This window comes from Paroedura picta, chromosome 17, assembly GCF_049243985.1.
Source record: "Paroedura picta isolate Pp20150507F chromosome 17, Ppicta_v3.0, whole genome shotgun sequence".
NCBI lineage: Eukaryota > Metazoa > Chordata > Lepidosauria > Squamata > Gekkonidae > Paroedura > Paroedura picta.
The window spans coordinates 6,100,646-6,115,829 of record NC_135385.1 but is presented as its reverse complement, the minus strand read 5'-3'; the positions used below and the strand labels follow the sequence as shown (position 1 = coordinate 6,115,829).

The following is a 15,184-nucleotide window of genomic DNA, read 5'->3' as shown; positions in this document are numbered from 1 at the left end:
TGGTCAGACCACACCTGGAGTACTGTGTGCAGTTCTGGAGGCCTCACTTCAAGAAGGACGTCGATAAAATTGAAAGGGTACAGAGGAGAGCGACGAAAATGATCTGGGGCCAAGGGACCAAGCCCTATGAAGATAGGTTGAGGGACTTGGGAATGTTCAGCCTGGAGAAAAGGAGGTTGAGAGGGGACATGATAGCCCTCTTTAGGTATTTGAAAGGTTGTCACTTGGAGGAGGGCAGGATGCTGTTTCTGCTGGCTGCAGAGGAGAGGACACGCAGTAATGGGTTTAAACCAAGTACAACAATATAGGCTAGATATCAGGAAAAAGTTTTTCACAGTCAGAGTAGTTCAGCAGTGGAATAGGCTGCCTAAGGAGGTGGTGAGCTCCCCCTCACTGGAAGTCTTCAAGCAAAGGTTGGATACACACTTTTCTTGGATGCTTTAGGATGCTTAGGGCTAATCCTGTATTGAGCAGGGGGTTGGACTAGATGGCCTGTATGGCCACTTCCAACTCTATGATTCTATGATTCTATGACATGAACATAATCTATTTACAGAACAATAGTCATATCCCCATTAAAATACCCTTTAAAAGACTTTAAAAACAATCCCACCATGGCAGAAGCTCTCATTATTCCTATCCCCTGCTATCCGAGCGGCAGGGAGGGTTTAGCAAGAGATGGACTTCTGATCCATCATTCATTTCCCCACTAGCATCAGTATGGGCACAAAGTACTCACCTGTGAATTGTCTCCAAATGCCCTCAGGTGCCACTGCATAAAATACTCCTCTCAGGCCAGCAGACTGAATAACAAACATTGATTAGAGATGGTATCTACAAACACCACGCCCCATCCTGCAGCCTCTTAGGTGAACCTTCCAAACAGCCAAAACTCTTAACCCTTAATTCCTGAACCAGTGGAACTCTATAAAGACTGAAGGAAAATACTAAGCTAAACACTAGTCTAGGAGGCGGGGCAGCTATACAGTTTTGTTTCATCCTTTCTCCATGGTGTTGTTGCAGATAGGAGGTTTAATATGAAGGGATACTGGAACAAACAATGAAGTTCCATTCTTCCTTGTGGCCACAGTAAATCCTGGGAATGGTTGCTGATCACAGCAACTTCTGGAGGAAGGGTCAAGAAGAAAACTCTTTTGGGGGGGGGGTAGTGAGCACCTCTTAGTTTTGGGATTTAATCCCACAAATGAGAAACATACATACTGGGTAACATGTAAGCCAAAAACATAGCAAAATGCACCCATGACCAAAAGGTTTAGCCAAAAAAAAGTTACTGGCAAAATCTCAAACAAGGAGACAGAAATAAAGACACATCAGCCTGGAACACAAAAAAACTAATCCTCCCTCTATTTATTACTGAATGGTGCCTAGAGATACCCAAACACATGAAAGTGTCCGAATCTTCTTATCAACACTTCCCTCCATTTCAGAAATGATGGTTCTGCACTCAGGAGAATGAGATCCAGGCGTGGCGAGATGTCTTCCATCCACTAAGAATGAATCTCCATAGGAAATTCCAATGTTCCTTTTTCTCTCAGAGGAGGAAGACATCCAGGAAATCGGTGACAAGCAACAGTGAGGATTTGGCTGAATGGAAGAGGTGCCCAGCTTCTAAACGTCATTCTGCAGAACTTCCTTCCTACCAAACACTTTCCCCAAAAGCAAACCTGTTGATTTTGCACATAAACGACCCAAGTAAGCACCAGGGCTCCCCTGAATATTTCCTCAAGAGGGGCACTTTAGAATAGCACAGCAGACGGAGAGCCAACTTCTCTGGCTGCCAGAAGTCACAACCAGAAGTCTGAACTGGGCCCAGAACCACACAGGTGACTAGTGCAGTTGACAATGTTATACATTCTGAGCTTCACTGCTAACACCACCACAGAGCTGGCATATGTGTGTGTATGTTTCTACACACACAAACATGCACACATGCTCCTGTTCACAATGAGATTTCCTCCACCTATATGCTAGTTTTCTTCAAAACTGTTTAGCACCCTCATCTTCCCAGGCAACATGTGCTTGTATAGACTGCACCAGGTGGGAAACGATGTCTAGAAATAATCATGTCAACCTCCTGAAAGTATCTTAAATATTCAACTAGGGGTTATAGGACTACAACTAGTCACATTATTTGGAAATTTCCAAAGCACTCTCAAGAATCCTTGGAATGTGATCAAAATGGGTGAAACATATCAATAAGCCCACACACGTGTGTTACAAGTCACTGTGATTATTCTTGTTCTTATTATTATTAAAGTTATTAACTGCCACTCCCAAGAGGCTTGTGGCGGTTTACAAAATTCGACTAAAAATCCCATTAAAACCCCAATTAAAATGGACAATCACAACATCAAAAAACATGTTCAGACCATGACAAGCAAATAACTAAAAGTTCCCTCATTGTCCCATCTGACCTTGAATCAGAACAGATATCCACCTGCCATGGAACTGGGTGACCAGATGTCTTGATCCAGCCCCACAACTGCCATGGGAGCCACAAAGTCCACTTATGGAGGCCATGGAATAGATTGTCTTTGATGACTGTGAGACTCCAAAACCTTGCCACTAAGTCTGAGCTCCCTTGAGGAACTCAAGCAGGGAAGCTGCTGGGCAGGGGAGGATTTATTAAAATACTTCTATCCCTATTCCTAGCATAAACACAAAGGACAATACAAATCCCAATAGCGCCTTCCCATTAAAGGATGCTTGCAGCTGATGTCCTAAATGAGGAACAGCCAGAAAGTGGCATGCTGTAATTGGCACACTCAAGCAACATGGGAAGGGAATATCCTTTAAAGTAGGCAGCACAACATAAATGCCCTGCTCTGTCAGTCACCCAACATAAATGCAATCTAAACGGGAACTCCATCTGCATCTTGGTGGTGGGGAGGTTTGGCCCTTCCATAGACCAGCAATCGGGTACTAGAAATGTGAACAGAAATAGTGTGGGGAAAATGCCAGGGCTCCCAAGGACATTTTTTTTTGGGGGGGTCACTTTTTTCCCTCTATAAATCAGACATGGACAACTCTCAAATCTGCTTGCTTTAAATTCCTATATCTTTCTACAGAATGGAAAAGAAAAAAGCCCATCTTTGTTAAGTATGTGAAACAATCAAGTAAGAAAACAGCAGGCAAAACACGCTACCTCTTGAAATCTATGAGGGTGAAAGGGAAGTTCTGGAGGTAGACACTGTGTTGCCGTGCTGTGAGAAGGGCGATGAATGGAATGAAGGCCTGCCTGCCTGCCTGCCTGCCTGCTGCTGAGGCAAGAGTCACTAAGAAGGAAGGCTGCAGTCTGGGCAAGTGGTGCCTCCAGAGGCATCTCCAGTCAATTCTGCTCTGTGGCCTGCCTCCTGCTGGCCTGACGGACTCATCACCTACCTTGTGGAACGACACCCGAGACAATGTGAAGATGCCATCAGAATTTCATACATTACTAAAGTAATATGTGACGAAACCACAAGGAAGATGCTTTTGTCCCGCCAAAACCAAAATACCAGGAAGTTCTGAAGAGCCTTGCCCTCCATGAGGGCTTATCCGGAGTCCCTCTAATTCTGACGTTCAGCTACTCAAGCTTCACGGGGTGAGACGCCCATCACCTACCGAGCAAGGTAACCAACACAGGGCAGACTTTCTGATGCAGCAACAACCTATTTGTACCTTGACAGGCCTTTCCAGCTTGACAATGCGTCATGTGATTGAGAACATTCTTCATCGTCCGACAGTGGGGGAGAGCACATGCTCGCACCTCTCCGTTTGCTTGCTCTCGCCTTTGACATTTGTGAGCATGAAGTAGCAGAACCAGTTGCTGCTGAATAAGTTTGCGCTTTTCAGGATCAGCTGTGGGTCCTGTTGCCATTGCTTGTGCAGGTACAATTCCCACCTGCTGCACCTGGGTTTGCATTTGAGGCTGAAAACAAAATATGTTTGTATTACAAGAAAAACAATAATTATAAAGAAAAAGAAGATTTATTCTCGATTCTACACAAGGCACAGCATCTTATATGGTAATCTCGTCAACTCTGAGTGGCTTGAGCACCAACTTAAATTAATTTGTTGAGGTCAGTTGCTCATCAAATGGCAACATACAGACAACTTCTAAACATTTTCACTTTATTTTACATGATGATGATGATGATGAATTTTGCCAGGGTCAATTCTGCCCTTCCCCAAATAAAGCCCGCTGGGTGGCCTTGCGCTTGCCACAGCACTGAAAAAGCTGTTCTGACCGAGCAGTGATATCAGGGTTCTCTCAGCCCCACCTACCTCACAGGGTGTCTGTTGTGGGGAGAGGAAAGAAAAGGCTACTGTAAGAGAAAAGCGGCATATAAGAATCAACTCTTCCTCTTCTACTATAACTGCAGACTGAGAAACCTACTGTGCCTATTCAGAGCTGTTTGGTACCCAAGGAAACAGTTTACACAGTAAACCTGTGCAGCTCTTCAGAACAATCTGGCTCTGTCTCAAACTAGGAAGAAGCACCTACTGGCTGAAGCATGTCACAAGTTGAATGGAAACAACAAACAGAATTATCCACTGCAAAACAAAAACTGTTGCCTTCCAAGAAGAACTGCTGGACAGTCCTATGGGATTTTATGGAGAAGTGAGCCACAATGAGCTCCAACGAGCATGTACAGGCATGAAATAGTTGTTGTATGGGCTCAGTTGAACTTATGAGTAAATATTTATTTATGTATATTTATATTCTGGCATTCCAAGCACAGCTAGCTCACGGTGGATCACAACATATCATAAAAACCAATAAAACAATTAAAAAACCCTCCTACCCTCCCCCGTTCCCACAGCACCCCCCACCACTCAACCATATACCCAGGAAGATGACAACTCGGCATTCCGGAGGGGGGGGGTCTAGCTCTTATTTCGCTTAGCCCCAGCCGGTCTCAACCAAAGGCCTGGCAGAAGAGCTCCGTCTTATGGCTCTGTGGAACTCTGTCAGCTCCTGGAGTATTCCACCACGGAAAATGGCATTATGAAGGCGTAGCAAACTCTGAACTGCAGGTCCCCTGTTCATTCAACTCCTCCCCTGCTATTCCGGAATATGCACCCTCCCCCCAATTCCAAACTGTGCTAAGTGAAAGCCTCTGAGAGTTCTCTCTTTGCTTCCCTTATCTGGAACCCCTCTCCACCTGTCCAACACGCACACAGGTACATGTCACAAATATAAATGGACTTAAACTTGTATAATTAGCATAACTATACAGTGTCATCTGGCCCAAGGGATTCATTTACTGTTAGCCTATGAACAAATGGCTTTGCCTTTAAAATATTAAGACTGTTTATGAATCAGCAAGTTTCCCTAAGGGTAGAAAGCCAGCAACACAGCAAATAACTTTAATAGTGAGTTACTTTACTTCAACCATATGAGAGAACCAGGATCTTTTTACTTGATCAAATAACTTTCCCTTAAACTCATTTAGAAAATAAAAATAGAGTCCAGTAGGACCTTTAAGACCAACAAAGATTTATTCAGGGCATGTATGACAAAGGGTGCTTGCACTCAAAAGTTCACGCTCTGAATAAATCTTTGTTGGGCTTAAAGGTGCTCCTGGACTCTGATTTTATTGTGCTACTTCAGACCAACACAGCTACCCATTTGAATCAATTTAGAAAATGTCTGTCAACTTAAAGATTGCAACATAAATAATAAATAATAATAATAATGGCAAAAAAAAAAAACAAAGTGAGCTACAGGTAACTCACCATATTTGGCACACTGGTAACCGAGACACTCTTGATGTCTGTAGGAAAGGGAGACACGCTATTGCCAATGCCTGGCTTAACTGGCAGCTGAGGGTTCACTCCTGCTGTTCCCATTTGCTGCCCTCCAGACTGACTAAATTGTTGCCCGAAGGGACTTGTGTTACTGGTTATTCCCATCTAGAATGAAAGTAAGATTATTACTGTTAGTATTTTCCATTCATCTATCTGTATATGCAGACAATAAAGGTTGCCTAACTTATTCAGTATGCAATCTTGCATAATGACTGAACTGATAATCTGCTCATGCGTTTGGAGTCATATAAACTTGCTACAAATTTATGATATTTTATCATCATATTTTATACTCCCAGTACCAAAGTACTTTTTCCACTATATAGCTAAGTTGCAGAACAGCTGCACAGCCTTGCAGAAATGAAAGCAGAAGGTTCGTTTTACTTGTACCTGGAACTTGAAGGGCATTGTGTAGAATCATAGAGGTGAAAGTGACCTCCAGGGTCATCTAGTCCAACCCCCTGCACAATGCAGGAATTCACAACTGGCAGCTTACCTGCTGACGTCTGATTTTGCCACTGTGATTCATGAAACTGTCACCTGCAGGCAAGACTACTGTAACTCCTTCTATACAGGGCTGCCCTTGAAGTTGCTCCATAAACACCAACCAGTTCAGAATGTTGCAGCTGAGATCCTTACTTGGACCCGATAGAGAACACACATTTGACCTGTGCTTTCCCCGGTGGATTGGCTCCAGTCTGAAGACCAAATCAGGTACAAAGATCTGGTACTTACCTTGAGAGCCCTAATTGGTTTGGGTCCCTTGTAACTATGGAACCATCTCTTCTACTACATCCCTCAATGAACGTTGAGATCCAGCGATCAAAACACCTTCAGGATCCCCAACTCTAAGGAGGTAAAACTGGCCTAAATCTTTCCCATCCAGCATTGCCGTTCCTTTTGCCTTTGAAGGCAAAAGGAAAAAAAGAATAGAGTCACTCAGTAAAAACATTGTTTACAGTACACATTTGCAATGGGCAATGCAATGATTGGCTGGCTGGAGCAGGCTTTTATTTCAATTACCATATATACCCACGTATAAGCCGAGGAGGGCCTTTTTTGTGTGATATGGTGCTGAAAACTAGGCTTATACATGAGTATATACGGTATTATTTAGATTTTATTGAGGTTTGCCCTGAGCCATCAGGGAAGGGCAGTATCCAAGTAGAAATATAAATTAATTAATTAATTAAACCTGCATGCCTGCTCAGCATTTTAAAAAGGATGCTGCCAAGACTAGGCCTAAGATTTTGGCCTCAGGCATGTGCTCCCTAGGAACTAGCTGGACACCATGTCAGACAGGATGCTGGACTGGATGGACCACTGGTCTAATCCAGCACGGCTCTTCTGAATTTCTTATCGGGACAGACCTCTGCCTCTATGCCCTGTTGTTGACCCTCCAGAGGAACTAGTTGCCCACTGGTTGAGACAAGATACTGGTCTAAATGACAACTGGTCTGATCCCACAGGCCCTTGTGTGAGACAGGATGCAGGACTAGATGGGCCCTGACTGGTTTTAGCCATAAATGCTCTTCTTACATTCTTATATTACACATACAGACACACTGTCTGATGAAAAGTTCTAGAAAATTCAAAAGCATGCACACTGTTCTGCGGCACTGTGGGTGAGCCTAATACCTATTTCATACACACACAAAAATAAAGTGGCATCTGTTCCTGTTTTTGGATTTCGTTTTAGGCCAACATGGCTGTGTGAAATGACTCCAGACTGAAAGAGATTGGGCATATTCTTTATAAAGAAAAGCAAAATAGATTTTTGTTTTTTAGTTTAAGAATAAGAGCAGTGCATGAAAATAACTTTTAAAAAATAATGCAAGGTATGGTGAGAAAGAGCCAGATAAAACTTTTTCACCTCCTTCCTATAATGGGCAGTACATTCAGAACAGACAGTATGTGTATTTACTGAATGCACAATCAACAGGGATTTCACTGCTACTACCTTACATGCACTAGGACAAAGTTGGAGTCCTGTGGCATCTTTAAGCCCAACACAGCTCCATTCCAGGTATAAGCTTGCATGCATACAAAAGCTTACACCTTGAATAAAACTGTGTGGGTCTTAAAAGTGGCACTGGACTCATTCGTTGTTCTGCTGCTTCAGACCAACATGGCTACCCACCTGAATCTAACTTAGATGAACTAAACAAACTCAGAGTGTACAGGGCTGCAATCCTATGCATGCTTACCTAGGAAGAAATAAAATGGATCTGTTTCTGAAAAGAAACACCTAGGACTGAACCACAAGCATCTCATCAACCATGGTATCGCAAAGAAATTCCCCATGTTCAGAGGCACTGAATCTCTCGGCACCAATGGCTAGAGAAAACAGAGAAAAGGGCTAGATTTTCATGGGCTGCCTGTGGACTTCCTAGGAGGCATCAGGCTGGCTACTATTTATATAGGTAAATCCACACTCCACATTTCAGCCCATTAAAAACTTCCAACATTAAAAAAAACCTTATTTCAATTAAAATCCATGTCACTAAAACAGATCATGCTGTGGGGAATACTGGAATACGTCAATCTTTGATATGGTCTATCAGGACTTTTTCTATGTTGCAGTCTCCCTCCTTTTGCGCATCTGTTCGCCTAGCCACACTCAACACATGACAAATGGGAGTAAAGAGGCAGGCCAGTTATGCTAGCAGGTGGCTGACCCATCGCACAATCCAAGTAGCCTGTCAACAACAGTAGCTCCTGATTGAAAACGACCACAATGCAAATAACCCAAACACACCACATGAGAAGTAGAATTCAGCAGAGCATCATGCAGAGATGGGTTAGCATGCAGTCTCCCCAAGAAAAGGCAAACTCTCAGCTTTCTCCTATGCATTTTTCCTTGCTGGGACAGGCTCAGCTGCTTTTGAGAAGTTTCATTTTAAACACAATCCATGTGACTATGAAGTGCAGAGTATCGTTCCCTTGCTCATCTAAAGCGGAGACATATCTAACACTTGCTACCTGCTTTGTAAAGCTTTTCTTAACTCCATTACCCCTTAATCTGTAATGCATGAGCAAACATGAAGCAGCCTTATGCTGAATCAGACCCCTGGCATACCAAGGTCAGTGCTGACTACCCAGAAAGACAGTGGCTCTCTAGAGTTTTAGGCAGAGATCTTTTGCTGGAGATGCCGGGGATTGAACCTGAGGCCTTCTGCATGCCAAGCAGAGGCTCTTCCACTGAGCCACAGCCTCTCCTCTCCAAACAGGCAGTTAGCTACAAGTACACACATCTCAGTACTTCTTTTGGGATGGATGTGCCGCAAAGACTGCCCTGTCCCACTCAGTCCACCAATTTTTCAAACTGCTCAACATCCAATTCCACCTGTGTCATGTGCAATGACATCAAGCAGCATTTTCATTTATAGGGACTGAGGTGGCAAGGGCTACTCACATCATGTATAATCACAACCTGCCAAAGATTATGAAGGAGTACAGGTCACAGATAAATCAATTTATCAGATACCAAGAAATGTCACAGAAACCACTGCAACTGGCAACAACAGAAATTTGGGGAAGAAAATGGCTTCAGGTAGGTAGCCATGTTGGTCTGAAGCAACAGATAAAGGTTTGAGCTCAGTGGCACCTTTAATACCCACAAAGCTTAATTAATTTAGTTGGATCTTAAAGGTGCCACTGGACTCAAACTTTGTTCTGTGGAAATACGGCACAAAAAAAGCACATCAAGTTTTAAAGCAAATTTTTTACTAAATATGATAGAACTAAACAGTGATTACAATAAATGACTCCCCCAATCTCCCTGCTGTAGAAAAATGCAATTAGCGCACTTGCTACAGAAAAGAGTATTAATAAAAGCATTAAATACACCAGATAGCAAATGATTCCCATCACTCATCTTCAGCATTCAACAAGATTTCCCCTCTTAAAATGGTGAAGATACTGCCACATACTTTTGTCATAGCTCCTGCCTGGGTTGGATTCAGCACTGTGTGACTGGCGATTTGGGGAGACACTTGCGTTGAGGTGTCTGCTAGCATGCTGCCTGTGCTCCCCTGCATGGTGGGTGCTGTACACTGTATCCCAGTACCTCTTCCTCTTCCAGCTGCCCCAAGGGATCCATTCATGACCTGTCCTTGTTGGATCTGATTAATTAAACCGTGTCCGGAATTAGTACTGAGGAGACCCGGATGGGCCTGGCTGAAACCACTGTTTATACATATCCCAGATCCCGTCTGAGAAGTTGCTGAGCTGCTTGTCACCATCCCAACTTGCTTTTGTGCCTGAGCGCTGAGGGCTTGAGTAGCTGGTGTACTTGCTGTCTGCTTGACCAGACTTGATGCAGCAGTTTCTCCCTGGTTTAGAGGATTCTTGCCCATGGCACTCAAGTTGCCAATGTTCACACTGTTTGGCTGCCCCTGGACTTGGGTGTTGACTCCTTGTGGGACCTGGTTATTGGAGCTCACATTTACAATTCCTGGGTTTAAAGAAGAGCCGCTTCCTCCTCTCAGAAGATCAGAAAGTTGTTTGTGTTTAGAAGCTGCATCTGGAACAAGGTTCCCACCGGTGTTTAAAATATTCAGCTCTCCATTAGGGATCAACTCATCTGGAAGATCGTTTTCCAATTCAAACAGAGATCTGAAATCTGCAATAGTATCAGAGTTTGGTATAAGACATACATCATTAACATTCACAATACTCCTTGCAGCTACTCATGATCTATAAGCACAAAATAAGAAATGTGCCATCATTTAAATGCTCTCACTCTAACGAATACAAATTGAGACAGTTGTGAGACAGTTAAACCTTTCTTAAGCAGTCACATACATGTCCAGTTAGTTTATGGTATAATACTACTTAATTTCAGGATATAACAGAAGCAGGCAGCTCACAAGAACTGTGCATGGAAGAACAAAAGACAACAGACAGGTAAAGATAAACAAAAACCTTGATTAAATAGCTGTTGGCCAACATGATCCTTGGCTGTGTCAAAGGCTTTGAATTCATATACAAATAAAGCTAACATATTTTCCCACAATTACTTCAGAATGTTAGTCAATCCTGAACATGGATATTAACTATGTTTACATTTCGCTGATGCAAAGTTATAATAGATAAAGAAAAGATATGTTTTGCTTCCTACATCAAAAAGCCATGCAACAACTGTGCCACAACAAAAATATAAAAGAGCTTAAGCAAGTTATACTATACTATATATCATAACCATGTTCATACCAGAATTACCTGCCACTAAACTCAAGTATTAATCCTATAAGTCCTGTGCTCCATGTGCATCAGCAGTGAGCTCTACCGAGCCATCCACAGGCATGAGTTACATTTCCTGCATTTGTCATACGAGGAACACATATATGAAAACCCCAGCCATGCTCTTGATGAAACCTGCACTATGCAAACTCCATCCACAGCAACAGAACATTAGAAAAAATTCAACAAGGTGAAACACTGAGACAAAATCCCACCTTCAACAAAAGGCAGAAAAGAGAACTCTTGAACCATGAAGGGAAGGGAGCAATGTTCCCTAGGATTCTGTACTACTCAAGTTGGGAAAGTGTGTATCTCCCATCATCCTGTTCTTCATCCCAGTTCAGAAGGTATATACAGTTGCACCCCCCCCCTTTCACCATAATCTCACAACCAACCTACGAGGCAGACTAATAAGTGTGTGGCTGGTCTTAGGTCTCCCCAGGTCCCAGTCCAACTGCCACAACATCCTGGAGCTCTGCAACACAGTTAACACCACTGCAGAACCCCTCTCCTTTCCAATATGCTCAGGCTGAGGGAAGCCAGAATCGTTGACTCCAAAGCAACAGGACAAAGCAGCTATGTTCAGTTTTAATTGGGGATCATCACAGGCACCCACCCAGCCTGCAGGTCTCAATATGCAAATAAAATTACGCTTCGGAGTAGCTTTTCTGCCCCTTCCTCACTTGAATCTAAAAGTGCAACACATCCCCCCTCCACAGAAGTACTGTGACAGCAAGCCCGGTTCAAGCCTTAACTTCAATATAAATGACCCCCAAAACAGCTCACATACGACCCCATATCCACACTTTAGCCAATGTTTGATGCTCATACAGCACACAGTAGGAATCAAATGGCAGGTGTATAGGGGTGATGCTTCAAAATTCACAGCAGGAGGAACACTCAACATGCCCACAGTTCAAGCATCACATCCCCCATGCATGTTTGTACTCCTATAGCTACCTTTACAAGAGCACACAAACTGCATCCAAAGTGTTTAAGGGTTTAAGCATGAGAAATATTATATGTAAAACAGTCCACTGTATACCACCCTGTGTCACAAAACTGAAGCAGACTATGTATTTGCATTAGATGAAGAGTTGGTTCTTATATGCTGCTTTCCTCTACCCGAAGGAGACTCAAAGCGGCTTACAGTCGCCTTCCCATTCCTCTCCCCACAACAGACACACTGTGAAGTGGGTGAGGCTGAGAGAGCCCTGATATTCCTGCAGGGTCAGAACAGCTTTATCAGTGCCGTGGCCAGCCCAAGGTCACCCAGCTGGCTGCATGTGGAGGAGTGCAGAATCCAACCCGGCTCGCCAGATTAGAAGTCCACACTCCTAACCACTACGCCAAACTGGATCCAAACTGAACGGTACTTTCCTCCACCTCCTCACTGATCCCTGCAAAATGGTGCCCTGGGGGACAGGAGACCCTGATATATGACAAGAGTGGGGACTGGAGCTCAAAGGAGAATCGGGAAGAAATGGTCAACTGAGTCTGAGTTTCAATACAAGCAACACTTGCCACTAGTTGTGCAGTGTGGATGGTCACAGCTCTTTGTCTCGGGTTTCTTTATCAGAAAAGCCAGTATAAGTCTGTACTAACAAAATCAAGGGGGGGTGTGGAGTGTGAAAAGGCCATGCAAACTCTTCTCCTGAGCAGAAACAGAGGCTAAAAGAAAAGATGTGCTGTGAGTCCATGGAGCTGACAGCAAAACACAGAAGCGCAGCAGGAGAAGAGCTGAAGCCAAGTCCAGTGGACCCCCGCCCCATCCCCAGATCAATTCTTTGTGACTGTCTCGGGCTCATTTGGATAGAAACTGTCTCCATTACCTTCAGCACGCTGCAACTGACACTCATTGCTTGCAAGGAATGTAGACAAGAAGAACACAGCTGTTTCTTTTGAGACCGGCTTCCCAATGCTTACCCACTGGGCAACACGGGGCAGGTTTTCATACAAAAGCAACAGAAGCGAGCGCCAGGGGTGATCCTTCCGAAGTTCTGGACTTCGCGTCCCTAACACCGGGGTGCAGCTGGCCAAGAGGCTCACGGACGAGCCGCTGAAGGCGTCCCGGGCTCGGTGTGCCCGCCACCTCCTCCTGCGGCCCGGAGCCGCCAGGCCCTGAGACACACACGCGGGGCGGCTGACGGACCCAGGCCCGGCCCGGCCCGGCCCGGCCGCGGCTCTTCCTCCTCCCTCCCTCCCCTCCTCCCTCCCTCGCCCGCCCCGCGCAGCCAGGCCTCCCTGCTCCGGTGCTTCACCTGCGGGGTCGGAGGCGGGGAAGCCCGGGGAGTTGAGCTTGGCCCGCTTGGCGTTGGGCGGCCCGTCCAGCAAGTTCTCCGCCATGGTCTCGGCGCGGCGTCGGGCGCTCCAGCGTCAGCCGGGCGGGCAGGGCCGCTCAGCGCCCCGCAGGCAGCGCCGGCAGGCCCCGCGGCTCCCCCATGCCCGGCGGGACGGAGGGACGGAGGGAGGCGCGGGCAGGGCAGGGCAGGGCCAGGCCGGCCGGGGTGAGGCCTGCCTGCCTGCCTGCCTGCTCCGGCGCGGTCGCCCAGGTGCCGGCGGCGGCGGCGGCGGCGGCCCTCCCCCTGGCGGCGGCCAAGCCTCGCTCCCGCCTCCGCCCGCCCGCCCGCCGGTCCGTCAGCGGGCCATGGCGCCCCCGCTCGGCCGCCCCTCCCGCCGCGCGGCCTACCCGCTCGCCCCGGAGCGCGCCGCCCGCCCAGCGGGGCCGGGGGCCGAGGGGAGGGGAGGGGAGGGGCGGGCGGGCCAAGGCAGCGGCCGCGCTCACTCAGTCCGTCGGCCGCTCGGGCCCGCGGGGGGTGCCGGTCGGGCCCTGGTGCTCGTGGCGGCGCCCGCGAGAGCGCCGCTGCGGCTCCGGGTGGGCCCCGCTCCCGCCCGCGACGCGCTCCGGCTCCGCGACAAAATGGCGGCTGTTGATTCCTCAATTAAAAAAAAAAAGTTTTTTTCCTCTTCTCTTTTCCCGAGATGGACGGGAGGGGCCTGGGCGGAGCGTGCGCGCTGGCGTCACCGCGTTACGGGCTTCGCCGCCGGAAAGGGCCGAGCGCTGCCGGAACATGCCGAGGCTGGACGGAGAGAGGGAAAAGGCCTGCGCCTGCGCGCTCGCCCCGTCTCTCTCGGGCAGGAGGCCGTGAGTGGCACGAGCGAAGGCGACGGCCGCGTGGCTGCCTTCGTGGTTGCCAACCAGCCGGTGTAGAGAAACCGGACTCGGAGCTACAGTCCACGGGAGAGAACGGGAGATTGGCATGCTCCGGCCCGACCGCTCCCAAACCTCCAGGTACTGGGGGAGTGGGTAAGATGCGGAACTGAAATGAAGCAAAACCCTCGTGGTCCTGCGGGGCCATGTCTTAGGTCTCCCCTGCGGGGGGAAAGTAAAAGTTGGGTTTTCGTGGATCCTCAGCTTTTTAACAGAGAGCTTCACCAAATCCACTGTCAAGTCACGTGTGGAAGCCTAGACAGGACCACAGAAACATGGACGCAATACTTTGTGTCACTGCCGCAGAACAGAAAAATGGATCCGAGGCATGGATCCTCGTGAATTCATATGAGTTTTATATCAAACCAAGAGAACACCACGATCATCCTGTAGACCAGGTCTTAATCCACAAGACATCCACACATCCACTGCTTCCTGGACTGCAGTGACATAAATACATAGTTACAATCTACAGTTCCCCACGGATGCTTGGAACCCTGAACTCACCATCAGATCATGTACTGTGTCACTAACCATAAATTCCAGCGACAACAATCCACATACGGATTTGTGCCAACATGATGGTGCAAAAATATTGCTGAAAACCGCCATCATCATCTGGCAACATTACTTCCATCTTACGTGTAGGGAATGATTCAAATGGGTAGCCATGTTGGTCTGGAAGAGGGCTTGCCCTCGAAGGCTCACACTTTGAATAAATCCTTGTGAGTCTTAACAGTGCTGCTGGACTCTGATTTTAACATGTAGGGAATGTGAGGGAAGCTTGCCATGTGCTTAGCCATTGTGCGAAGTGGGATTTGAACCCAGATCCATGCAGCTTCATTTCCCTCGAAATGCTGTCCCCTTCTCCTTGCCGCAAACACTGTGTTCTGAGGGCTGAGTTAAACAGTGTTG

General features: G+C 46.7%; 1 protein-coding gene across 3 annotated transcripts in view; it reads right to left on the bottom strand.

The window, feature by feature from the left end:
* The window catches only part of CREBBP (CREB binding lysine acetyltransferase), a 56,241-nt gene extending 42,208 nt beyond the window's left edge, over positions 1-14,033 (bottom strand). Inside the window, exons 1-4 of one of the 3 annotated variants that reach the window (XM_077316290.1) lie at positions 13,320-14,032; positions 9,747-10,438; positions 5,743-5,919; positions 3,682-3,931 (exon numbers count right to left, since the gene is read on the bottom strand). In XM_077316290.1, the coding sequence (XP_077172405.1) occupies positions 3,682-3,931; positions 5,743-5,919; positions 9,747-10,438; positions 13,320-13,404 (1,204 nt within the window). In that variant the 5' untranslated portion in view covers positions 13,405-14,032. Of the gene's footprint in view, positions 1-3,681; positions 3,932-5,742; positions 5,920-9,746; positions 10,439-13,319 lie in introns of all 3 variants that reach the window. The other 2 variants (XM_077316291.1, XM_077316292.1) reach the window with 2 other exon arrangements.
* Between the last annotated feature and the right edge of the window lie 1,151 nt (positions 14,034-15,184).